The following is a 27,690-nucleotide window of genomic DNA, read 5'->3' as shown; positions in this document are numbered from 1 at the left end:
GGATAAAACACGAAAGCTCACTTGAAACAGACGTTTGAACAAAGTTATGAAAAGCGTATATCGAGGCAAAAGGAAAAAGGAAAAAGGAAAAAGGAAAATTCGAGCTGGTTTTGTAGCGCAACTACGAGTATCTAAAAATCGTATCGTCGAGGCATCGTAGAGGCAGAGGAGGCGCAGCGCGCGACGAGTAGCGCCACTTGAACTCCTCACTTGTGACGAGGCGTGGGCTTAAAGCACCATCGAAAGAAAATATTAGGGTCGCCTGTCACCCCCGTATGAGTTTCTCGAGTACCTAGCCTGGCTCGCCTTAAGCAGCCCTGTCACCAGCATTTACATCCCTCCTCTCATCTTTTCTGTCTTTTGAAGCTGACGCAGGATCAGCTTGTAGTCGTCTCAAGCTGCTTCCTTGATAAATTGCAATGGAAAAGCACGGGCAACCGATTTTCCTCTTGGAACAAACTCATTTTGCTTTCTCACTAACGATTCAAATTACAATATATTATAAGTTTGTTAAGATTTTCAACCTTTTTCCAGACATAATTTCTCTTATCGCCAGTGGCAACGATAAACAGAAAATTCTGAGAAAAGTATCTTTCAACGTATTTCGCCATCGTGCTGAAAGAATAATTAATGTTTTGCTTGTAGGAAACGGAAGGATAAGCTTGTCTAGAGTCGAGAATAGATGGTAAAAGAGGAAATGCAAGGAAGCAATAAAGTCGAAGAGAAGGTGAAGATAGTGGTAGAGGTCGAGGATCGAGCAGCCATGCATACGAAACTCCATTTCAGCTGAAAATCGTATCGAGACGAAGCTCGAGATCTGCAGCTCGGGGCTAGAAATTACAAGGAGAAGGTCGATTTGCCCGCGTTACTATGACCCAGTTACGAAACTGCTGGACTCGACTATCTATGTACCTACGGCTCTCTACGGCTCTCTACGCCGCCCTACGCTTTCCAGCAAAACAAACTGTCCCGGACCAAACGGCACACTAAACTCCCTGTCGGATTAATATTGGCACGAGTCCCTTGTTTTCGCGCATCCCGCGATAAATCAAACAATTCGATTCTACCATCTAAAACCCTTTCTTCTACAGTATATTGGCAAGCAGTTTCTTCTTTGCATTTCCCTCGCGTTAACGATTAGGTAATCAAAATTCTTCGTATACTAATTCCTTTTCTTCAAGCCCCGTCAGACAGATTTCTCGTCTTCCGGTAGTACGATCTCGAGCCAAAGACGAAAACGTGAAATATTTGCTGGGCCAGCGTGGGCCAGAGTTTATGGCTGTTCGCGGCTTCAATAAACGCGCGTGTACGCCGCGCCGCGCCGCGCCGCGCCGCGCCACCCTTTAGAGAAACCTCGCCCATAAAACCGTGGCAACATAAAAAATTCACCGTTGCTCCATTGTCCTCTCCCTCGGTAGCCACGACTTTATTGCACCCTACACTCGACCTCGTCTCAGCCACACCATGATGAACGTTATACACAAACGAAGATCGCCGGATTCTAACTAACTTCCATAAGGCAGTCTTATGACTCTGTCCCTACATTTGCATCGCATCGAATTTATGATAACTTTAACTCATCTGCATTCCATCAAAATATTATGGCCAGTAAGAAACACATAAAGAGTTACAATTTCAATTACAATTTAAAGACGGAAAGCGACGAAATCGAGTATGTACGATACATAGATAGATAGATAGATAGAAAAGATTTGAAAAGTTTTCTCTTTGCGTTGCGACGCAACGGTTCGACCAAGCTTTCGAAACTCGCGAAAGAAGAATACGCGTAGACCGATCCGAGGATGAGTTCAGGTCGGAAACGAGGAAACGAGGAAACGAGGAAACTCCTAACCCCATTGCCGATTAAATTAAACGGTCCAGTCTCCTCGCATACCAAAATTCCCTTCCCTCGATTTCATCTGTGCCTACTACTACTACTACTACTACTACGTGTGCACGGAATGCAACAAGGTGCTCGTTCAGCAGCTAGAACGTCTACGATAGCGCGTTGACTAAATACCATTCGGCTGGTGAGATTTCTCGATCGAGGGGTGCGAAGGGATTTCCTTCACCACTGACTCTAAATTCCAGAATCGTCGAACATGAAGCGTGCTAACAGTAGATTGTAATTCTAATTGTTCATTGAAATTCCCTTTCCCTTATCCATGGGTACCTATATCTGGCGTACATAAAAAGTAAAGCACGATAATCTTGGCTCGTCTTACAGAACGAAATTCAGAAGAAATTTCTCTCTCGCTGCTATTCCACCCTTTCAATTATCCAGTCCTCGTTTCGTGGGAAACGTTCTACTTCCATCTCGCTACATCTCCCAAGCCAATTAACCGGCATCCAGCTGGAATGTTGTAGGAAACCTTTGTCGAATTCTAGGCCTTCTCGCCTGTCTCTCTACTTGTATTATCACAAAGATCCAGAGGTAGGTATTCTTTCCCCGTGAGAGCGTCTCTCCCTCCTACGTAAGAGCAAGCAATTACAAGTCTACCTCCAACCGCAAGCCAACTGAAAAGTGTCTTTCTTCTAGACGTTCCTTCGACCACTATTGTAACCCATTTAGGGGACCTCGGTGAAATTGGTATCGGTAATTGCACCACCGAGTCACGGCTCGAGAATAATTGGATTAGTTTTATTTTCAGCTCCAGGCATTCCTGGCCGTGTGGAAAAGCCCGAGATATCGCAATCGCGTTTTTCTCCGTTCGACCCTCCTCCGAGTGTTGTCGAGAAACAAGACAACCACCGCGGTAAGACCTAATTATGGCGAGAGTTAAATTATTTAATAGCTCGTTTCCCTCTACAATACCTCCAACTGGATGGCGAAGCTTTTGTTTATTAGGTTGGCCAGCCTTCAAGTTTCGCCCAGGCTGGCTGGCTGGCTGGCTGGCTGGCTGACGTGTTTCGTAAGCTGAATCTATTTTGTTCCCGACTAGCTGAGAGGAAAAAAACAACCGGACTCGCAGCCTAGAGAGGCTACCAACAAAAGGTTGGAATCGTTAATTTTAAGCTCGAGCTGTAAAAACCGAGTACGCGTTCCAACGGCCAAAGGAACAAGCTCCGTTTCCTTTCTATCGACACGGCTACCACCTTTCTCAGAATTAAAGCTCCAACCTTTTTCTACAATTTACCACAATTTACCACAATTTACCACAATTTACCACTCGTTTCTGCTTAAACGTGTATGTACGCTCAATTTTTATTCAAGCTATGCGAAATGCGAGAAACTTGACCGTGTTTAATTGTTTTTCATACATGTATTTCCACCAGTTCCGTTACACCGTTAGGGAGAGGAGAGAATTCTTCTCTGGTTGCTTTAATCAGCGAAGCGTAATCCCAAAGGAGAATCGATCCAAAGGAGCGTAGCGCGCGACCAGAGGCACGATTAAAAAAATGAATCTTATGAAAACTCTGCATAATTCACGGTCGAGCGGGCAGCAGCCACTTTGACGTCGGTAAATCCCCGCTCGTTTTCCGGCCCACCTCCAAACCACCCTTAATTTGTCTTACAGAGCACGTTGCGCGCCTCAACTGAAACGCCACTTTTACGCTCGAGAACACGCTCGTGTGACGTGCGCCGCACAGTTCGACGCGCGACCAAGAGAATCCGCTCCACTTGGCTCGGTTGACCATCTTTAGAAAGACGAAGAACCTCGATCAGAGACAGAACTACGATCTCCAAAGCTGGAAAAGTTCTCTCCTATCAAGAGGAGGACACACGAGTTGTGATTCGATCATTCTGAAATCAGATAAAGCCGATTCCGAGGCTGCTGAAAGCCGAAATGACCAAGAACAATTTAATCAGAGAAATCTGGAGAAGGAAGGAACGATCAAGGTTTAGAATCGAAAAATCTGGACAGGATTCCAAGGAGAAGGATTCCAAGGTAGAATGAGATCCCAGCTTAACCTACGACCGAGCATCGAGGCAGAAGCTTGCTCCCTTGCTCTCTCATTGTCAGATTTAGACACGATCGTGGATACACTTGTAAGAGGAGAATCCTGTTTGTGTAGCAAGAATTGGAAAGGGATGGAAACTAGCCCGGAACTAACTGTTCGTATAAATTTGCGGGGCTTCGGCTTCGGTCGCGCGTTCGGGTGTAACAGAGATATGGAGTCTAACTACCGCTGCGCTGGACAGAATAACACACATCTTTTCTGGAAAAATTTGCAAACTTTTAAGTTTTAAGTTTTAAGTTTTAAGTTTTAAATCGAGAGTTCGATTTAGTTTCGTTTCGTTTCGTTTCGTAGCAGCTTTCCTGCTGCTCGAAACCCTTCAGAGTTGCACGCTTTTCAACCTAATGTACCTATTATAAGCTGTAATACTGATTATTAGTAGGTAATTTCTATCCTTTTGTTTTTTCGAAAAATCAATTTCATCCAACTTTTTACTTTTATTATATTATGTATATTGTCTCCGAAAAGTAAGGAATCTGAAGCGTTGCCTTACAGTTTCTGGGCCGATCGTTCAACTTTAATACAACTTGAATTCGTCCGGTGTCGAATTCTTCGAGTCGAATAATAGTTTCGTGATGACTCACGGCGCGGCAGCAGAAGATTACGCCTTTCAGCTATTTTTGCTTTCGATTCGTTCGAGCCAGGGCCTCCTCTCTATTTCTGTGACCCGGTTCCATCGTCGCGCGATCACCGATCTCGAATCTCGGATTCCGGAAAACGCATTCTTTTTTCTAACGGATGCTCCCACGTCCACCGTGAAATGGAAAATTAGGTGCACGGACGAGAACGAAAATGTCAAGAAGAAGGAGAGACTGGTGACAAAGTCAGCAGGGGAAGAAGCTGGTATCTGACATGAACTGGCTGCCTCTACTGAGACAGGTTCGCGGCAACCGGAATAATTCGACTTGCTTCTTTTCTTCTTTCATTCCCTTATTTATTATTTATTATTTATTATTTATTATTTATATACACTGCCATTAAAAAGTATCGAATTACTTGGAAAATTTCAGGAAAAACAAGGAGAAAAAGATTATGAATTCTCTGATGAATTTCTCGTAAGACCGACAACAGGATACATATTGTTAGATGATAAGTCGAAAATTGAATAAAATTTACTCGACGATAAAAACACGACGTTTTCATTGTTTTTATTTTCTCTACAACGCGATGGGAAAAAGGCGGAAAGTGAACTAGAACGTTAATCAATTATTAGTTTCGTCAGTTTCATTAGTTTCCCGTCTGTGTTGTTTCATCGTCAGATTTAACAAAAGTCTCTGTTGTTAGCGATTGTTGCTCCCTTTCGAGAACTCTTCGAAGCAATTACCAAAAAGCATTTTCACCATCGATCCTTGTACCTAATCGCTAGGGTGGACAATTAGAAAAGGGAAGGTTTACGAAGATCTTCCGCAAAGTTTTTCTCTAACTGGAATAGCTGACGGACGTGGTTGCAAACGGCAACCGTACACGCAGCCTCCTTTTTCATCCGATCCAATTACCCTCTATCTGCTAGCAACGTAATTGCTGTCGTCGGCAACTCGGCAAAATTCAAACTGATATTTTCGTGTCCTCTTTTTAAAACAATTACGCAATTAGATATGTACCTTCTAAAACAAGGTCGGTTTTTCTAACTTTGCATCAAAGTTAAAATATCTTGTCATCGACAATTCTGTATTCCGGCCCATTGTTTTTCATTTCGTTATCATTCTCTTGATAACAAAGTGAAATACTTTATTCGTAAATTATAATTGAAATTCGAATAAACTCGTTCCTCAGTTATAAGGAAAAAGAAAAGAGAGAAAAGACTGGTGGTAGATCGTGTGTGCTATCCAGAGAATTATATTTTTCCATCGATCCAAGTTGTTCCCGATTGGCGTCGAAAAAGGGTGGGTCAATCAACGTCGTCGAGGGTCACCTAACAAATGGACTCGACTATTTTTCGCCTAGCTCTATCTCTCCTCTGGTTACGCTATCGGTCGAGTTTCGCGTCTCGAACCGATGAATAATTCATTTCATTCGACGGGATTACGCCGCGCCGTGCAGTGGAGGTGGAGGTGTTAGAACCGTGCCAATCGTCGCGTGTTACGAATACGCTTCTAATTGCTTCTTCCTCCGATTCTACCACTCTGTTGGGGCCGTTCTGCAAACAACTATCGCTAACCACGGAAGAAAATCGTTATTGCCAGTATTATTTCATAAATTTCTCTAACGATTCGCGTCCATACTATCATATTATATCATAATTATCGATAACGGTTACATTCACGTTATCATTTCTTTCCCGCAATCAATGACCATTGTTCCGAATTGGCGTAGCTAGCGTGCCAGCGTGCCCCATCGCACCGACTATTGATTTCTACACTTTCCTCAAGAGCCTCTCGAACCAATTCGTTCGCGCTTCTCGCGCTTCTCGCGCTTTTCGCGCTTTTCGCGCTTTTCGCGCTATTCGCACCCGAGTCTTCTCTCGAACCAAAGCAAATTGTCACTTTAATGGAACGAACGACGAGTGCTCCTCGTCAATTATACGTACCAACGTCCAAAATTCTTTTCATTCTACCATTTCTAACAATAAGAAACTTTATTCGATTCTCCTGATCGTTAACGCTTGCCTTAACAGCGATCTTCGATATAAGTCAGCAAACAAAGCATCTAAATATCAAATTATTTCAAGCTAGAATATCGATCCATTCGCTTCTCTGCTCTGTAGGTAAGTTCTTTCAAAGAATTCTCTCAAAGAATTCGTCCCCTTTTGGAAAAAATTTCGTATCAAACAGACACGAATCACAGCAGATTATTTGGATTATTTTCACCCTAGCATGGAGCTATTAATCTCTTCGGCTTTCAGTCTGACAATTATTTTCAAAAATTCTGCTCATTGTTACGAGATCTCCTCGTCTTCCTTCGTCCTTCGTCCTTCGTCCTTCGTCCTTCCATTTTCCTCGTATCGATTCGACTCGTAGCTTCGAAATTCACTGATAAAGGCTGGTCCAGCTCGGTACGGGTGTTTTTAAAAGTTGTTCGTCTCCTCGCGGAAGCGATCGTAAAGCTCGATAGAAAAAGTTTGACGAAAAGAACGAGCACGAATCGATCTGGACTTTGCGTCGACCACTGAAAAATAGTCTTCTTCTCCTCCTTTTTCGAATCTTTTCACTGGAACTTTCACAGCCAAGTTTCTTGTTTTTCTCTATTTTTCTCTATTTTTCTCTATTTTTCTCTATTTTTCTCTATTTTTCTCTACTTTTCTCTATTTATTTTCGAATACATATCTAATATGTGCTTTTAAATATTTACACTTCTTGAACCATTAAATACTTTATAACACTTTAACGATCATATATTTCATGGAATCTATCATTGAATCTTTTCATTTTACACCCTGTACATATATCCGCCGGTTCGTTGTTTTTCCCCTCTGTCCTTTACTCACTCTTTATATTTCGATCGTTGTAATTATCTCGGCCGGTGGATAACGATAGAATATCGAACGAGAGGGACACGGGTTTGGCTGGCGATCATTTAAAATGGAAAATTCAAAGCCAGTTCAACGACTGTGACGCTTGTAACCTTATTAATACGGTCGACGAAGCGATTTTCATTAAGCCAATTCGAAAATATACGTATATATGTATATGGATACTCGTATAAAGGTACCTACATGCCTATGTAGTTATGAACGTGCACGATTCTCGCGGACAAACAAATAAAACATGAGAATCGTTCAGGCGAGTGTATGTAAATACATGCATACACAATGAAATAGGTGAAACGGGAAATGAAATTCGCGTTGCAACCTCGTGGATGTCGTCTCCGGGATAAACTGTTCCATAAACAAGCGAATCGACATCGTTTCCGAAAAGCGCTTTTGATACGTCATAGATCTCGCTTTGAAGATTGGAATCGTTCTATTCCGGTTTATGCCGTAAAACTACCCCGCACCGCACGCAGTCTCTATGACATTCTCAAACAAAAAAAAGGAGAAGATGCAATACTTTGAATCAACATTTTTCAATAAAACTTTTTCCACGCATTTACGAAACAAACTGAAATGAAATCTAAAAAACATCTGCTGCTGCTGCTGCTGCTGCTGCTGCTGCTGCTTGCTGGATGAAAAATGATTTCAAAGCAAGCAATCGCAGCTAAATCGCATCCTCTAATTTCTCCGGCTGGAATATCATCGAGAATCGCGGTGAAATAATGATCCACGTTTCTCGTTCGGTTTCATTTCGCGCTCGTTCAAGTAGCGTGCACCAGGTGGTCCAGTTGTTTTCAAGCGAGCGATAAACAAGCAAAGTTCGCAATCCAACCTCAGGACCGCCATACTATAACCTCCTATTTCTTATCCTGATTATTTGGCCAAGCAACGAAAAAGATCGGAACGGCTGTAAAACCCGATGAAAAGTACGAGAGTGGAAAAATCGTCTCACAGTCAGAGTCTATTGTTGAAAGGAGACAAGTTTCTCTTTTGTCCTCGAGTCTCGATCGAGAATTTCGAAATCGTGGCACGAAATTTCTCTACTGTTCGATGAAAACTGCACGTCAAGTGGAAGGGAACGAAGAAAGGAAGAATCTCTAGGGATATGCAGGATACACGTTCGCGAAAGAGGGTTACGACGAGGGTGAAGAGGGTGAAAGTGTTAAGTGTAAAGCGTAAAGCCTCCGTTTCATCAGTTACTGTTGTTGGTCGTTTAAAAAATAAAATAGAAAAATACTTAACTATTCGTCGTGATTAGATCCAGAAAAATACATTAATTTCAATCTCTGAAAAGGTGTTGTTGTGTCTGCACTATTCATTTTTATCGAAATATAAAATCGATTATAATCTTTACTGTCCTTTCATTAACCCCGATATACCAAAACGTAACAGTCTATGGTAGGCACGGCAATCAATCTACATTGTACATACAAAGACCGATCGAATCTCGTCAAACTCGTCAATTATTATGAATATACACGGCCATTGGTTATTTTTATTTCAGCCGTAAAAATCTACCTTGTTATTCGTTTCTAGTTCTGCTAACAAGACCTGTTTCTTGGGATTATGGTCTGGAGATTTTTGTATGAGACTTGAAAGAAAGATTACAATTTCAATGCAGAAACACGTTAGCCACCCCTTCGACGAGGGTTTATGAGATTTGCAATTCACTTTCTCTCTCTCTCTCTCTCGCGGGTTGGTTGGCACGAGGCAATTTAATCTGCAGGCCGATCTTGGTCAATTAATGAAACCTCGGAATATTCAGGCCCGGGGCAAGATCGTTAAGTGCCCTTACCCGCGGTATCAGCTTCCGCTTTCGAGATTCAATTAATCACAGTAGCACAGTACCGGCTGAATTTATCCTTCTATCATCTTACCTAGCCGAGGCGAGGCGAAACATTTCAAAGTCCAGTTCGATCAATTTTTTCGTTAAATTTTCTATTTGTTCGCGTAAAGTTACAATAATGCAAGTACAAGTAAAAGTTTTAACGAAAATTTGATGAATCTTGATCCGAGAGAAAACTGCTCGGTCAAGTAGCTCGTTGCTAGTTCGAAGTGCATCATTAAAAACGTAGGGCAAAGAAAGAGAACGTGTTATAACTAGCCGCCTATTCGGTCTCCTTTTCAAGTTGAAAGAACAATACAAAGAGCCCTCGTAATAAGTTGTCTCGTTCCCTTCAAAATTCCTGACATTCTTGAAACACCATAGACCTATAGAAACACAAAGGAAACCTCCTTCTACCCTTTTTATTTCTTTCCCTCGCAGACACTCGTTGCATTCCAACTAACCAACTAACCAGCTTCATTTAGATTATCTAGTTCACCGAACAAACTTAAATTTTATTCTTTCATTTAGATTCTACATGATTGTTGAATATATAAGAAAACGAGATAGGAAATTAAAATTTAGAGTTCACAGAAAATCGATAACAGCGCGACGAACCGTCTAAACCGCGAAATAAGTAGATGGAAAATTCGTTGGTTCCTGATCGAACTCACTGGTATCATTGGGAAGCAATAACAATTGACCGGCGTGGCGTGGCGCGGCGCGGCGCGGCGCGGCGACGGAAGCGGACGTGACGTCAACAAGCGTGCAATTTGGTCGCCAATGCGGAATTGGATCGAACGAGCCTCTTCCACCCACATCCGCGTATTCGTCTCGCGAATTCGTGCTGCACTAATTTCGAATTCTCGAATTAACTCCTATTCGCTGGTGTCGCGAGCAACCCCTATGGTACGCTCCCATGGGTACAGGTTCAGAAATTTATGCGACGATATTGCGTACGCTGTTGTCAACACGTACCAGCTCTCTCGTCAATTTGTTAGCAAAAGATACGGGCGTTAAAATTTCCATAAGAACACTGGATTTTCGTCTGATAATGAAAAGTTAAGAAAGTTGAAACGTGATTTTCGTTGCGTCGAAACGGAACGGATTTAGTCGATTCGGCTCGCTGCTCTCTTGACAAATCTCACACGAGAAAACCGAACCGCGTGATTAATCCTGGCGTGTAAGCCGCGCGATTAAATTTGTTTCTCGTTGTCAGCTGAATTCCAGCCGAATTCCAACCGAATTCCAACCGAACAACGAACGATAAACCGACTAGTTCACCAACTCGACATTCTGCTTCGCTTTTATTCCATTTTAGCGATCGATGAAAAACAAGATAGAAAAAAAAAGGGAGAAAGAGGAAGATAATTTTGTTTGAAATTCCATTTACAGGTCATCGGGAATCCATCCCTGTATTCTCGGTTTCGTGTTTTACGAGCATCAAAGATCGAGTATCAGTTGAATCCCAAGTGTTCGACGAAACGTGGAATCCTTTTCAAATAGTGGAACCATTTATCAAAAGCATAGATACTTTATGGATTTTCTGGATTTTCTGGATTTTCTATGCGAACACCATCGATAGAACCACGGAATCCGACGTGAAAATTCTGCGGAAATATTATATTTCTGTAACACGGGGACGAACAAGGTCGCAGTTGGAAAGGTTTAGGTGTGAATAAGTCGAAAGGATCGTATGTTTTTGATTAATCGATATTTTCGTAAATATCGAGTGTTGGCCAGTTAACAAGTGAAAATTTCACTAATTGCTGTCCATCGAAACGATATTCAAAGTGTAGAATCCGATCCACTCCGACTCTCACACCTCGTCCAACAGCCGTTCATTCTCTTTCGACGATATTTCTGTTTCTCTCTATAACTCTCTTTTAGTCTGATGCTTTAGCCTTGTTTCTTGAACGAGCGTCGAGGTATCATCCATTTTCAAAATTGAACCTGCCCGTTTGGCTTTTCATTATTATGCCGTTCGATTTCACCCAGAACCACTCTTCAGACTCTCAGACCGCAGTATCCCTTGTGCTCTTTACCTTGCAAAAGGTCTTTTCCATCTTCTCTTTCTTCTGCTTCTTTTTCCCATCTCGATACGAAGCGAAGCGAAGCGAAGCGAAGCGAAGCGAAGGGGCAAAACCTCTTTTCATTTCTTCCATCGACTTGCACGCTTCATCGACGACGGCATTTCGTTTTTCGGCCCAGAGCAAATATAGAAACACGGCGTATCGGAGAATTTCAATTTATCTCTTGGTTTTTAAGTCACGCCTCGTGCGGAGCTGCTGAAACTGCTGAAACTGCTGAAACTCTGAATCCGGTCGTTTGAAATTTTACGATTCGCGCCCCTTGGCGCGTACAACGAAAGCTTCAATTTTCTTTTTATTATATTATTCTTGGTCGCGCCAGTCTTTCGATACTTTCGATACTTTCGATACTTTCGATACATATGAATTACATTGCTTGAAAAAAAAAGACCACCAATCTCAAGGAAGATACAAGAATCTTGTAACATATAGGTGCACACGAGTATAATAAGATTATCCAGAGTCCGAGATAAGAAAGTGAAATTAAACGGCAGACGAGATTTCCAGACGTCTGATCTCGTTTCGCCTCGATCCAACTCATCCCCTTTGTGTACCACACTGTATCCCGGCACTCTCTCTTCGCTCGACGAACTTGTCTCGAGTTGGTAATATGGCTCGCCCAGCTCGTTTCCCTTTTCTTCCTGCTTTTTATTTTAACTTTTTCGCAACGCTCGACGAAATTACCCTTGCTACGAGAACCTCTGCTTCCGGAAGCAACCAAACTTCAGCTTCTTGGCTCATCCACGCTTCCACTAGTTACATATTCAACAACAGCAGCAGCAGCAGCAGCAGCAGCAGCAGAATTCCTTACACCTTCGACCATATTTCTAGATCATTTTGAAATTGAATACGATTCTTCAGTCGTTTTCGAACGTGGAATAAATAAGGAAGATAAATATTCTTATCAAAAGAGACGAATTAGACGAATTAGCTGTTGTTAGAAAAAAAAAAAGATAATCCAATCAGTCCGTACAAATGAGGTCTAGACTCTAGACTCTAGACCCGAGGACAAGGGTAGAAATAACATAATAAGGAATAATTTTATTTGCGTCTATCTGTCGTATATCCACAAAGACGTGCCTAATTTTATTTCACGCAACAGGATTACGTTTATAGCCACTGCTACGCATGCCCTGTTCCGTCTATCGTTTATCGCGTTTTTATCACTGCAAATGGGGATAGAAAATGTCTTTTTTGCGTACACAATCTCTTCTATATTTTCATATTTAATTAGCAATTAGCAAAGCTGTCAAAATGAAATTCTTATAGAAAAGTTGGCTCGAAAAAACAAGTTCACCATTTTCGTGGATCTATTAACACTGGTACGGAGAAACGGGAAAAAACGAACAAGTGAAAGAAGACCAAGAAGACGAGAAAGCGAAGAAAGCGGAGAAAGGCGGTAGGAAGACGGTAAAAGAACGAAATGCGAAATTAACTGGCAACTCTTGCTTCTCGGCTTTCTCTGGTCTGCTAAGTGTGCAAGTTAAGACCGGGTCATAGCTGGCAGCTGCTACCGACTTGCTAGTAGAAAGTCACTTTGAAAGTCAAATAAAGTTTTAAATTCTTAAACACTTTATTGCACGAGCCATTTAAATTTAAATATCATTCGATTACGCTGCCACCTCGACTGGCTGACCCGTGAGCACCGTCTATTCAAATTTATTCGCTCTTTCCTTCCACCAATCATCTTATGTTTGTTCCTCGAAGAGAATTAGAATATCGAAGAAACTGCTAACTGAAATTGCTCTTACGAGTTACTCTACAAATTCTTATTAACCCAAAGGACTTTATCCACGCGAAAAATAAGTAAGTTTAAACTTTATTTCGAAACAATTAGTATTTGCTTTGCCTCTATTTCGCATCCTCTCGTAAACACGGCTGAAAATATTTCATTGCACCGATTAAATGAAAATAAAAAAAAAAAAAAAAAAAAAAAAAAAAAGAAATTTAAATCGCCAATCGCGCTGGCGAATCGAATCACATTGCGTCGTGTGCTTGGCCAACGATTCTCGTTCTGCTACGTGAAAAACGAATTAAAAACGATCCACAGCCAATCCGTTTCGAGCACGGAGACCTCCGCTTGAATTTTTCCTTTATTCCCTTCTCATTTCCCTATTTCTTTTTATTTGAAGCGAAGCTCCGCTATTTTAACTGAAAAATAAGTATCCTTGAGGAATGGTCAGAGAAACCGGTACCCATGTTAAGTCTATCGTGCGAACTTTGAATCCGTGTTGCGCCACATTATCAACAATTAAACACTACTTTCTTTTACTGCAAATCATCAATCGCTTCGCTCCAGTATGTCAGCCACGAAGCGGTTGGCGGCCTTTTTTTTCTCGCATCACGCAAGCTTCAAGAAAGCAGTCACAAAAGTGTTTGAGCAAAAGCTGATCGATCAATCTCTTCTGTTAGACTGCTCGTTTCATCCTTCCGAAGGATCTTGGGGAAAGAAATAATTCTGAAAACGCGTATAAGGATTCGTTTATCGTCGTAGTTGCAGGTAACAAGGTCGTAAAAGGGGTTGGATACGCGTGTTTCTAGCCACAGAGAAGGAAAATGGATGGCGACGGAAAGGGGTTGAAAACAGTTGGCGTGGTCTTTCTTTTTTCTTTTCCTATTTCTTTTCGGGCAGGAGATCCAATTTGGCAAGGTAGACAGCGACGCTGGAGGTCGGGCATCGTGCATATTTTATATGCAGCCCGCGAGAAAGCTCGAGAAGAAGACGATGCGATGGAGGGAAAGAAAAAAAGGCAAAGCAACCAGGTACGAAGCGGAAAAGCAAGTCTGTAGACTGTAGACTGTAGACTGTAGACTGTAGAGAATGAGAAAAGTGGAAAAGGATGGTCGTTGGGTGAAACAAAAGAAAATCAGAGGCGGTAGAGGGGTTCTTGAAACGCATAATTGAAAATTTCATTATGGAATCGACAGGCGTTCTATTTATACATTTTTCTCGGTGACGATGACAATTCCATTTTTCGACACTTATTTGCATCGGTCATTAAGCGTATGGTCATAATCGTAAATTATTAATTAATTACTTTTTAGGCACCAGTATTTAATCACGCAATGATCACGCAAAGAAAAAGAAAAAGAAAAAGAAAAAGAAAAAGGAAAAGATATTTCTCTGAAAATTGAGAAAGCATTTCTTTGATAGAACGACCATTACCATTTTTCTCGACTTCCGAGCCGATATTAAAATTATTTTCGAAGCAGTTATTCTCAATTTCGCTACTTCTCAAACTTAAAGTTCTTAACTAATAACCAGGCCAAGTAGCAAAGTAACAAGTAAGAAATACGTCGAGTTTGTATTCAGGCTACGCTTGATTAAGCGAAAAATACCAACCATCGCATCACGGTTGAATGCGAAAAGAAGAGGATAGGAAAAGATGTGTGGCCAGCAAAGGGGAGCAACCGAAAGAGTGCACCCTTGATGGCCGAAAGAGAAAAGCTGTCCGAGAATCGAGACACCGCGAGGGAAGCTCTATTCGTCTGATGTTTGCTCGTTTCATTGTTCCTCTATTTCTTCACTATTCCTTTTGTCTTGCTGCAATTCAGAGGATATAGACAGGACCATACAGGACCATACAGGACCATACAAGTGGCTTCTTATCAAGCATCATTATTTATTATTATTATTATTATTATTATTATTATTATTATTATCATTAACAATAGATCAAAGAAGAAGCTCGTTTCGGCAGGTTGTGAGCAACATAATTGTCGAAGCAGATAGAAAACCGGAACAAATGATATCTTTTTTATTAGATATATCGTCTGGATCGATATGTATAAAATTCATAACGGCGTTTCCCGGACCGTAGAATATTTCCCCGAACGCGAACGGTGCGTGCACCCAGCACCGCCTCGTTTCTTCTTTTTATTTTCTTCTCTATACCATATTACCTATTACGATCCCATATGATACATATACACCATACGCCATGTCTTTCTCGCGGTTCTCATCCCATCCATAGATTTTATTAAATTCAACGAAACAGCTGTTATTCTAACTTTACAATAAACGCGATTAAACGAAATATTTCTTCTTACGTAAACTGTGACTGAAAAGCATGGACCATTTACAAAGCTGGCAGTGATTAAATTATCCCAGTTATGTATTCCGAGTCTCGGGTTATCGGAAATCTAAATCTAAAGCTCTTGATACACGAACGGATAACAGCTTGTACATCATCGGGCTATTAATTCATTCGCTAAGGTTTCCACGATAAAACGGATAAAACGGATAAAACGGATAAAACGGATAAAAGGGATAAAACAAGAAGCAAAACGTTGCGATGTACGTGTTAGCTAACCGTGAGAGGGCCATTAATCACGGAGAAAATAAAAGCAGGGAAAAGGGGGTGATGGTAACCTTGACATTACCTAGATCGAATTAATAATTCAGTGGGAAGGCAGGATATGAGAAAAGAGGAGAAAGAATCAGGGGAGGATGGTAATCGAAGCCGATAAAAAATAAATGAGCTTGCTCCTGCGGTCGGGTCGCTCTGAATTATGAAATCTACTTGGAAAGAAAGAAAGGAAGAAAGAAAAAGGTTGAAAGTGGAAAAGCTAACGCGTTCGTAGCTGGCATAAAAATGCTACCAAGCAGTCGTTCGTTTTATTGACATTATCAGAAAATGTTCAACCAAGGTGAAGCGAAGATCTTGCAGTGAGAGACGAAAAGACTAGAGGAATAAATAAAGAAAAAAGAAGGAAAAGAAACGTGAACTGTGAGAAAGCAACGATGGAAGAAGAATTTCGATAGAAATGCCAGACGAGTCGACTTTTTTCTACAGGGACAGTCGATGGAATTGGAATTGAAATTGAAATTGTTCGCCCACCATCGACTACGAGTCCTTTTGGGAGAGCAATGAATTACCTGGTAAAATTTAACTACTCTCTAAGGTACTCTAACCTCGTGCCTTTTCCACGAGGAAAAGGAGTTGCTAAAATGATGAAAAATTCAGCAAATTAGAAGAAGACGAATTCGTTTAACAGTCCAAGTCAAACAGATTTGGTGTTGTTGGGTCGACATCAGCAGCTGAAGCTAAAATTATTCCTTCCTCGTGCTCGTGCTCGTGCTCGTGCTTATGGTCTATTCGGTAAAGGGTCTCTTCAACAAGATCTCTCCAGCCTGTCTTCATCTATCAAAAGCAAGACAGAGACGAAGATAGGGAGGAGGAGAGACAGAGGAACGAGTCGTACTTAAGTGGAGGCTAGAAGAGACGTAGATACCTAACCTGGGCTTATTATACATAAACGAGGCCCTCTTAACTGTGCACTCGACCCACTGAGCACGACGACGACGACGACGACGAGTACGGCGGCGATGAAGACACGATAAGGTCTACGAATGAGAAGGACAGCGAAACTGCTCTAACGAAACGAAATTCCTCTTGGAGGACTACATCATCTTTGGCGTGTTTTCTTTTCTTTTCTTATTTTTCTCTCGCAAAGACGTCGTCTCTATAATAACCCTCTCGATTGTATTCTTTTGATACCTATATATTTCTCGCAAACTTCCAACTATGAAAAGGGGTTGACATCTCGGCTGGGATCGACGCCAACCATACGATAGACGTCGAAAGCGAGCAAGGATTTGCTGATTTCAGTCTCCATGGGGACGTCTTGGACGGCTTTCCAAGCAAACGGCACACTGACTGTAGTGCTGGCTAACGAGAAACGTAGCTTTCCAGCGGCGTTATAGTTAAGAGATAATGGTTAATCGATACCGGTAGGAACGGAGGCGGGGTATTATCGTCAACGAACCGTGCACAAGCCAGAAATAGAAGCACAGCGAGAGAATAGAAGACGCCAGGGTGCGGCAGTGGCGGCGATGTTGCATCCCTTGATGCATGTAACTAATTTTCAACCGCACGCGCCATAACCATATCTCTATGCAGCCAAGTACAGCCTTGGAACCTCTGTCTATGTATTAATCCTGGCCTTCGTACTTTGTATATGTAACCGGCCTGGTACCTAGTGCCGAGTGCCAAATTATAGATAGAAGATGATAAGCTTCGTGAACATCGACTCGGGAATATTTCTTAATCAGCAAAAGCTCCCATAATTCGCCAGTCTTCCAGTGAAAGCAACCGTACGCTATTCCAAGGATTCTCGTGATATTATGCAACTATTGTGGTTACCAGAAGCAGCGTGGCCATTACCACTGGATGGACATTGGGCAATGTCGTGGACGGTGTCCTGGATACGACAACTTTCAAAGTACGTCGTAACTGGGCAAATAACGTGTCGTTATACGGCTGGGGAAATATCGTTATAATTCCTTCGGTCACCTTATACGCTATCCGCCTTGCCTATTATCTTCTCCTTTCCTATACCACAATCACTCTTTCGAACTCTCTCGGTTCAGCCAAATTTAAATTCGCCTACACCACCGCGCCGCACCGCGTCGTTCTAACGACTTTCTTAACGACCCTCTACGGAACCACCATCCTTTCTTTTGCCTCTGTCCGCAGGATAGTTTGACGACCGTGGCCACCTACCTACCTATCTATCTAACTAGACAACTCTCGTCGAGATAACTTTGAATTAGTCCGCGATTAGAGGGATAGAATACCCCACGGGCCTAAATCCTGCATTGCACGATTTCACAATTTCCCTCCTACGAATCACCCGACAATACTGTTTCCGATATTTCGAAAGTGCTCTTTTTTATTAAATATGCGATGATCAACGTATCTACATAAATTCGCCACATAATTCTTCCTGAAAACGTGACCAAAATCCGTAGAAACGCAGCGACGCGGTTATCTCGCATTTCCCTGCTCTCAGCCTTAGAAACAACGAACACCATATCCCGTTTTATTAGATAACTTCTCCTATAAACGGCAGCTCGTCGTTTTCGACTGGTTATTTATTTGGATTTCACAACCAGCCTCGGCCGCGATGCGGCAGCACACGTTAGTGCCCCTCGAGGGTGCAACAGAGCGAGCGACCTTTCCACTCAGACCGAGTCTATGTACGCAAGCCGGAAACATTTTCCAACGAAAATCTGCCTCCTCTTTTCCATCAGTTATATTACATACAGATGTACTCGTATATGTATACCGTATAATCATCGTAGCTCACCTACACCGACCAATGGATCTTCAAAAGCTTGCCAAATTTCCACCAGCAAGAGATATTTCCATGTCCGTACGATGACGATGAAAATCGACAAAAAAATCAAGCCTCTCTTTGATAGAACGTTTAATTGGCAAACTAGTACAGTCAAAGACTTATTCGGTAGAAAGCTGTATAGCCATAATTGAAAGAGCAGCTCGTCGAAGATCTCGTTCCTCAAGGAAAACGTATGTATACAAGGAACAGCCAGCTGAGAAAAGGGGCACTAGGAACCGTTAAAGGGCTACTGCTGCATTAACTGCCTTTAGAACTCACCTCGGCGACGTTGTGTACCGTTCGCATTATCCATCATCGAGACGACGATCACGATGCCGAAAGAGGAGAAGGAAGGAAGGAAGGACGCGACGCGACGCGACGCGAAGTAAACCGATCTTACTCCAAGATGCAGCCAACTCTCTCTTCTCCTTCTTCCTTTCAATTAACAATAACGATCCTCTCGAATCACCATAAATACTTAATCATTCATTTTTCAACATTTCTCAAATAACTTTGATTTTAATGAAAATCTACAAAACTAATATCTTCAGGGAAAATGGATACATGTGTTTCATAACGTAATTTTCTATCAACCTTTTTTGCGGTTGGAACTTGAAAGCATAGAGCAGAATGTTTCATACAAATCTCGATGTGTCTGTTTACCAATGTTTCCATTAAATCGATATTCCTGCTCCAGTTTTGCAACTTTCTCGTTCATTATTCTCGACTACGTGTAAACACTTTGGCCAACTAAATACCTAGACAACCTTGAAAAATAAAAAACGGAAAACGGGAAACGGGAAACGGAAAACGGAAAACGGAAAACAAACTGGATGACGGTAATTAAAATAGGTACTTTGCTTCGTAAAGTAAAAGTTTGAAACACGAGAAGCAACAGGTCAAAAATCGTTCAACGGAATCACTGGTGTTTGCGTTTCTACTTTTTCAATCGTAGAAAAATCTCGCATTTGAATTTCGAATATAATTATTATAATTTTAATATGGTTCAATTTAACGAATCCTATAGAAAATAAGAAACTCCAAGGAATGCGGAGACACGCGTCGCGTCGTCGCGTCGTCGCGTCGTCGCGTCGCATCGGTCGACTCCATCGATATCAAAATCAATTAAAAGGAATGCAAATGATAAAGAAGCAACAACAACAACTGAAAGCGCAAGTTGTTCAACAATTCCCTGCCTAATAACTGTTAAGTAAATGTTAAAATGGCTACCGCGTTGTTGAAACGCGTACTACTTGTCTGCGAATAAAGGATAGAGGAGAGAGGAGAGATGCCTTTGGGGGTTTGTTATTATGATTATGATATCGAATTCAGGTCCGCGTCTGGTTCTCTCTATTTGCCTTGCTACCGACTCGCCACGCATACAACGGAAACTGGCCTTCTAGGATGCCAGACTTCCCCCAAGAATTCCGATATGAAACATGTGCCGCATATTTAGTGTCCTATCCAACGGTAAGCTATTCTAGATGTTTTTTTATCATTTCAGCTGAGCAGAACACGAGCCATTCAAGTTATTAACAAAATTAATATTTTGTCGGTACATAATACGAAACGAAAAACGAAAAAAGAAAAAAGAAAAAAGGAAAAAGAAAAAACTACGATTGTTCATTCCTATGAAAAATGCACCCTTTTCGAAAACGTTTTTCGGGAAGCCTTCCAACAGTAAAACGAGGGTTGCCGTGGATGTTCGGGGATGAATTGGTCATAACGAGAGCATCCTCCATTCCTTGCATATTTCAAAGGTGGGGAAGCGTCGTCGTCGTCGTCGTCGTCGTCGTCGCTCGAGGACGAGATGAAAGGGTGAGACAGACATTGGTGCGCGTGACCATGAAAGAGAAATTCGCGCAGGGAGCAAGGCAGGGGATACATAAATACAGAGTAGCATGATGCGATGATCAACAATTCATCGCTATTATTACAACCCTCTGTAACGGTGCGGTGGTACTCTCTGGTTAGCGATCGAGGCTCCTCGGGACATGGGAGAAGACGAGGAAAGCTACTCTCAAACTCAAACACACCACCATCACCGGTCTTACCCTGGTTAAACCGTATGGAATAAAATCGATGCAACAATGCGAAAGAAAAGAAAACGGGAATTCCATTTTCAGTCACTTCAAGTACGGCGAATTTCTTTTTTCTTTTCAGTCGTCATTCGTCGTTCGTCGTTCGTCGTTCGTCAATTTAACGATCGGTCGAGTGGTATCGGCAAATCAAGACGAAAGTACATCGATCTCTCGCACGAAACTTGGAATTTATTTCTGAGGAACAGTCAGTCAGTCGAAACGGAGCTGCGAGTGTTTTCGAAATCGAATCGATTAGACCGAAATATAAAACGGCCGAAAGGAAAAACGAACGACACGGAACTTCCGATAATTCAAGCCGCCTGAAAGCTGCGACACAGTTTCACTCGCTAAATAAATTTCACTCTGTAGAAATTTCATCATCGATTTGTTTCTTATACATACCGAACCGAAACTCCGCTGAAATTGCTACAGGAACAATAATCTTTATTCTTACAAGTCTGAATTTCGCCAATTATTTATATCGAAATAGTCGTTTGTTTTTTCTAAATAGAAATTTCAGCATATTCGAAGCACGTCGCGAACAAACTATTCCAGCCACGGGATATCAAACTCTATTCCAAGTAGAGAAGATGATCTTCAATGGCGAAAGGAAGGCGAAAGGAAAAGGTTAGAGAAATTCTCGCACGAGTCGCGAAAATCGGCTCGTTTTATAACGCTACATTAAACGGCAATCTACTCGGTTGCTGCGCCAAAGGATAGCATTCGTCTTGCCCTCCGTTCCACAGCTTCTTAGATCCCATGCCGAAGAAACGACAGGCTACGTCGATAAAACTTTTAATTGCTCTCGCTTTAGATGGCGCGGCGCGTGAAGAAAAAGAAAGAAATGTTAATTTTCCAAAGACCGCGCAATAATTGCAACTACGCGTATATCCCGCCTGCTTTCTAGCTTTTCGAGGCGTTATCGGTTAACAATTTATTCATGAAATCGAGCACCAAGCGAGTAACGAAATCTGGCAACGAACGGGGCAACTCTGGAAATTCCTACGCAATTAGCCAGATTTCCGGAATATTTTACAATTTTACTGTTTCGTTGTTAAAAGTGTCAGTTTCGTCGTTGAAATTCTGAAGAATTTCCAAGGTACAGTAATCAGAGAACAAAATCCAAAATGGGTCATCAAAGAATAATACTGCTATCTCGAGGCTGAAAATTTCCAAGTAAGACTAGGCAACATGGTGAAGAGAGAAGAAGTCAATGAAATAGCGAAAAAACAATGATTCTGCCCCTTGCTCCCTAGGGCTCCGTCCCGGTAAACTGCTTTCACACCTTCCCTCGTTAAGTGTTTACGTTTACGCCCTTTGATCGCGTTCCTATCGGCTCTACAAATCTATTAATCTATTCGTTTCTTAATTTAAGCTTTTCGTTTGCTACCTGCTTGTAGATCCTGAAAACTTTCAACGTTAACCGCGTATTTGTCTACCATGATCCCATAGGGCGTCTAATTAAAAGTCTCTGTTTGACTTTGTATTTCAAAGTGCGTGTACTCGGTAAGAAAGTCGAGAATAATTTGGTATGAAAACGATGATCCGGTCTAGAAAGTTTCTTTGATAAACTGAAGCTACAGTCTCGGTGAAAGTTCGTTAACCAGCCTTGTATAAAACGAAATAAATGAAATGGAACGGAACGGAACGGAACGGAACGGAACGGAACGGAACGGAACGAATAGAGGTTTATCGATACGAGGCTTGGTTCGGTAGAAAATCGATTTGTAAAATTCGAAATTTCCTTTTATTCCAATACGTCGCCACTATATGGTAGATTGTCGTCAAAGCTACCTTTCCAATTTGCACGGATTGTAGCGCGAAATGTCGGGACAAATTGCAATTATTGGCAACGCCTGGCGAACATTGGAACGTCATTTTTATTCCTCTCTCGCAAATTACTTTCCTGCTGTGCTCGTGTTTTTCCAAGCACCCGGAAAAACAGAGGGAAAATTTTTAACTCTGTCCATCGATCCGGAAAGCAAATCAAAGACCCAATGGGCCAACGTATAACCTGGCTAATCGTCGATATTCTATCGGCGTTAACTGGGAAACGGACGGCGCAGAATAAACTAGGAAAAGTTGGCGACGTCGAGAAACTTTAAATGACAAGCAACGCGGGTCAGAGAAAGGTATTTGAATAATTTCACAGGAAATTACCGACACAGGACACCACCGATTGCTCTTCTCCCTTTCAACTTGATAATTCGCTGTAATACAAATGCACCAACGAATTCGCATTTATGCGGACGGACAACTCCATCGAATCATGGAATCATGGAACATCCTCACGATAGATTACAAACAGTGTTAAACAAAGTTTCTTTTACAAATGACAGCCCGCGAAATGGAATACTGTCGTCGAATGTCGAATTCCGGTGGTCGTTATCGCGAGCAGAACCGAGCCGGACAGGCTACAAAGAGTGTGAGAAACGGAAAGGTTGAAAGAGAGAGGGATAGATAAATAAATACACGTAGAAAGAAGAACAGAAAGGTGGAGGTGTACGAGGGAAAGCTTTCTGTAGCAGATGTACTACTAGCGTCTGAAAACCATCCCCCGTGGGGCTTTTGTTGATTTAATAAACGCGGACCCTTCAAGCTCACCGCTTCGACTACGCATTGTCGTATCCCTACGCCCTACGCTTTATCTCCACCCTTCTTGTCCCCTTACCGTCCTTTATTTACCGTTTCTCTCACATTTTCCCTTCCCCTTTTTCTACTTATTCTTGTCTTTTTCGCATACTTTGCTTAATTGCCTATAAACGGATAATGAAAAAGAATGTAAGAAGCGTTGTCTAGTTGACTTGAAATTTTTATCTTTAAAACAAGGAGAATACATATCAGTCGTATCTTTAGATATTTCGTTTACAAGCTCCGCAAGCCCAACTTCGATATCCCCCCGATTTTCTCTCCCTTTCGATAATTTATTTGCGAACATTGTAGACTATAAATTATCAATTACGGAATATTTGAAAAAACATTGATTTTGCACTGATTGTAATATATCATAGATTGTACAACGATCAACGAAGCGGAACTCGAGACGTAAATGATGCTCTAAAAAGATATGGGACTTGATGGGTTTGACGTTCGCTCGTTATGTATCAGTCAGTAGCGAGAAGAACCAGATGGGATTCTTATTATCGGCTAAAAATATTCCTACGTTTCCTCGTGCGACCAGTTTATCGTGCGGGATCAACTATGCAATTTTTCATCTGTTACGTATAACGTGTTTTTAATCACGACACAAAGAAATGCATAATTTTCTAAGAAGAAGAAGAAGAAAAAGAAGTCGACGACGAGTCGAAGAGGAACAACGCGTTGCTACTACTTTTCACATTTCCCAGTTTTGCTATTCGTATTTGCATTGAAATTTCAGTTCCAAGGACCTTTTGCATTTCGCTTTAATTAACTACCGACGATGCCTAATATACATAAACAGGAAGAGGAGAGAGTTGAAATTTGTTGTCAAGGTCCGACCAGCAACGTCCGCTACTACTTTTTCCCGTCGCGTCGCGCCGACCGCTAGTGGTCCGAGTAGAATAGGACAATGGGCGATCGGACGAACGTGCAAGTATCGACGAGACAGTACATATTAAGAAAAATAGCAAGTACATTTTTTCCCCGATTCTGTTGATTTTCGAGCAGAGCAGAGCAGAGCAGAGCAGAGCAGAGCAGAAAGGAGAGAGAAACGGGAGCAAAGCGAGAGAAGCTCAACTTTCTTGGTTCAAGCTAAAAATACCTCTCCTCTTTACATACACCCCGTTCGCTCCCTTCCTCTCTCTCTCTCTCTCTCTTTGTCTTTCCGCTTCTCGCAGCTCGAAACCGTCGCTCTCTGGCTATAAATAAAAAAAATAACGAGAACACCGTGCACGCTGCGGGTGTCTCGAGAGAAGAATAATTAGAAGCGGCCCTTGGAGCGTCCGCAGAAGAGAAAACTCTCCGGTACGGTGCAAAGCGTTCCGCCTATTTCTCATCCTCCTCCTACCCTTCTCGTCTTTCTAAGCGTCACAGCCAACCGATTCGCCTGAATATCTCATCACCCTTTTCGTCATATTTTTCGCCTTCATCGAAATTATCGAAATTTTCGAAATTTTCGAAATTTTCGAAAGGGGTATCGCACTCTCGCACTTACCGAACCACTCGACATTTTTCAAATTTTTCATCATCATAAAGAGTTAATTATTATCAAGTTTGACGGAGTAGCGAATTTCGGTTTTAATCGATACCGAGAAACTTTTATTATGTCTGGCGACACTCGGACTTTTCCTTCTTCCGTTGCGGCGTTGATTCACGACCAAACGAAATGTTCGGTAATGCAAAAGGTGTCGGACTTTATCTTGCCGACACAATATCGAGGGAAATACGGAAATACGGTGTACGTGACCGTGGATATTTCCCCTTCAATCCCGATAGCATTAGAGTTAAAGGCACGCGCGCTAACGCTCTTACGTTCAGTAAGTAAAAAAACAGAGCACGGAACACGAGGAGATCGACGAGTAGAAAAGTAGAAAAGTAGAAATAAAGGATAAAATTCGTATGGAAGAAAAAGGTAGGTAAGGGAGGTGAGCGGATAAAACCTATAGAAAAAAATCGAATCAAGTCCGTCCGAGCAGGGATTGCGCGGGGAAAACAACGCGAACGTCGCTGCCGATTTTACCATTTCTCTGCTAGTTTGAATAAAAAGAAGAAAAGAGCATTCTTTCAAGCAGAGAGTGAGAGAAAAGTTGAGAGAGCGAAGCAACCGATATGTATGCGAATTCCATTCCATTAGTTCGCCGCTAACGATCGAACGTGTTCGTTCATCTGTATACATACGTAGGATATATCCTGGGAAGGTTGCTTTTCCTTCCTCTACATTCAACATTTTACATTCTACATTCTACATTCTACATTCCAACTTTCTACATTCTCTGGAATATAGAGAAAACGAAAAGGAGAGGAAAAGCATTCCCTCGATAGCTGGGGTGCTTTGCTCGTGCTAGGACGAATCGGTGTGTTGAGCGTCGAGCACGTCGTAAAGGATTTTTCGGTGAAATCGATCAACACAGCCTTTTTTTAATGACACCGTTAGAAAATTCGGAAAATGACAAAGCAGATTTACAAATTCTTTCGCATTCCCATTCCCGACGCGACCGCGACCTATTCCACTTCGCCTTTTTCCCGACGACATTTTCACTTTCCACTCTCCACCCCTTTCTACACCGCCATGTACAGTAACCCCTCGATTTTCTCGACACATCGTGAATACGAGGACGGCTCTTTAAACCAAAATTCAATTTCGCAAAACGAGCAGTAGTGCCGTTCTAATTCGAATTTCACGCTTTTCTTGTTACAAATATTAATTCGATCTGCTGCTATGGAATCTCAGAGTTACGAGCCGCGAAAGCGTAAACCATTTGAAATATTTCCGTTGTTTACGAGCCGAGACACAACACACAGAGCAGAAAAATTCCGTTCGCGATCAAAAGGGTAGGTATCGTTGAAAGTTGCCTCCTTCAAAACTATACACTTATTTTGCTCTTATATACACTATACACTTATATCGACGCTTCAAATTACCGTCTTTGTTCATTTCAATTTTACAACGTAAAATTCTCTCTTGTCGTAAAATCGTTCAAGAACGGACGCAATACTTTTATGCGAGTTTGGAAGAAAAAAAAAAGAGAGAAAGAGAATCATTGAAAGACTCACCGATCAACTTGCCGAACTGTGCAGGTGGCTTCCATTCAGGATAATGTCGTGGAAATCGCGCCCTCGACCAATAAGTCCTTAAAGTGACTTTATACAGTGCAAGCTTATCTTGTTTCTCCTCTTTTTCCTGTCTGTCCTGAGCGAACGATCCACATTGGGCGACCACGAATAACAGTCGCGTACCTAGTAGCGTTAACAGTAGAGTCGACCACTGCCAAACCCCACGAAACATCTGAAACAAATCGTTCATCCCTTCATCGTTTTTCTCAAATCAGAAGAAAATGAGAAGAATCAAGTGTTTCACCGAAAACTACTCTCCGCCTATTATAAAAGTCAAGTAGTTTATAATAACAAAGAGTTGGAAGCATGGTTGTGTTTACCACGGTGTACGCGAGACACATTATACGGGCATGATTGTAGGTGCATAGCAAGCGGTATCGCGCCGCGTGAAACGCACCGTGTTGTGTTTACATATGCAGATTCGCGAGTCTGCTGAAAATTCAAATCGCATTCGAATCGCTTTCGATCGATTGCCAGCGTTATTCGTGGCCGTTACACGTTTCTCCACCAATTCATCCCGATCTCGACCTTTCCCTTTTCCTTTTCGAAACTTGAAAATTAGAAAAAAACTTGCAAGTAATTTAAAAAGGCACACAAACTTTTCCGGTATAACGCTTTCGGTTTCATTACGCAAAGAAGCAACATTTCCATTTCCATTTCCTTTCTTTTCGTCCGGAGATATTGCGTCGCGTTAATTCAAAAGCAATGTTTGCACGTTCGCGGAACTGAAAACGTGCTCTAGAATATCTCGTATTGCCAATGTCAGAAACATATGTTCGAACCGAACACGTTAACCGATACTGGAGGCGCAGGCTGGAAAATATACGCGGTTGGCCAAAGATTGGCAAACTCCGATTCGCGTTCGTATATTTGCGAAGCAACCCGACTAAAACTGTATTTCAAGTATTCTCGATCCTGGGATAATATGTATAAATATTTATTGTCGCCTGACCTTACACAAATTTATAAATCATTGAGAAATCTTCAACGAAAGGATATCTTGATTTGGAAATCTTCAACAGCATCCAATTAATAAAATTGAAATACGTGAAAAGAAAATAAATGAACAAGCAACTTTGCTCTTCGCTGAAAATGAAAACACAGGATGCGAATACAGGAAGGTTGGAAAATATCCTTCTATATTTACCAGGATTATTACCGGACCAAAATGGAAGACCGATAGGACGCGATGGCGTGCAATTTGTCGAACGGTACGCTATCCTGCTGGTTGAATGATTGAAAAATGCATATCGCAATGTTTGCGCTACACTCGCCAAACTTTTCCAATCTCCTGCATTACGACACACCTTGTTTCATCTCCGTGATCGAACCGTGATTAAATAACAAGCCGACGAAACTCGACGAAACTCGACGAAACTCGACGAAACT

General features: G+C 41.9%; 1 protein-coding gene across 2 annotated transcripts in view; it reads right to left on the bottom strand.

The window, feature by feature from the left end:
• Positions 1-27,690, bottom strand: part of LOC117611406 (uncharacterized) — a 76,267-nt gene that overhangs the window by 38,547 nt on the left and 10,030 nt on the right. For both annotated transcript variants that reach the window (XM_076691028.1, XM_076691029.1), the window contains one exon: positions 26,242-26,473. In XM_076691028.1, the coding sequence (XP_076547143.1) occupies positions 26,242-26,473 (232 nt within the window). The remainder of the gene's footprint in view (positions 1-26,241; positions 26,474-27,690) is intronic.

This window comes from Osmia lignaria, chromosome 11 (genome assembly GCF_051020975.1).
Source record: "Osmia lignaria lignaria isolate PbOS001 chromosome 11, iyOsmLign1, whole genome shotgun sequence".
In the NCBI taxonomy this organism is placed as follows: domain Eukaryota; kingdom Metazoa; phylum Arthropoda; class Insecta; order Hymenoptera; family Megachilidae; genus Osmia; species Osmia lignaria.
The sequence above is the reverse complement of the archived record's forward strand: the minus strand, read 5'-3'. Positions and strand labels throughout refer to the sequence as shown.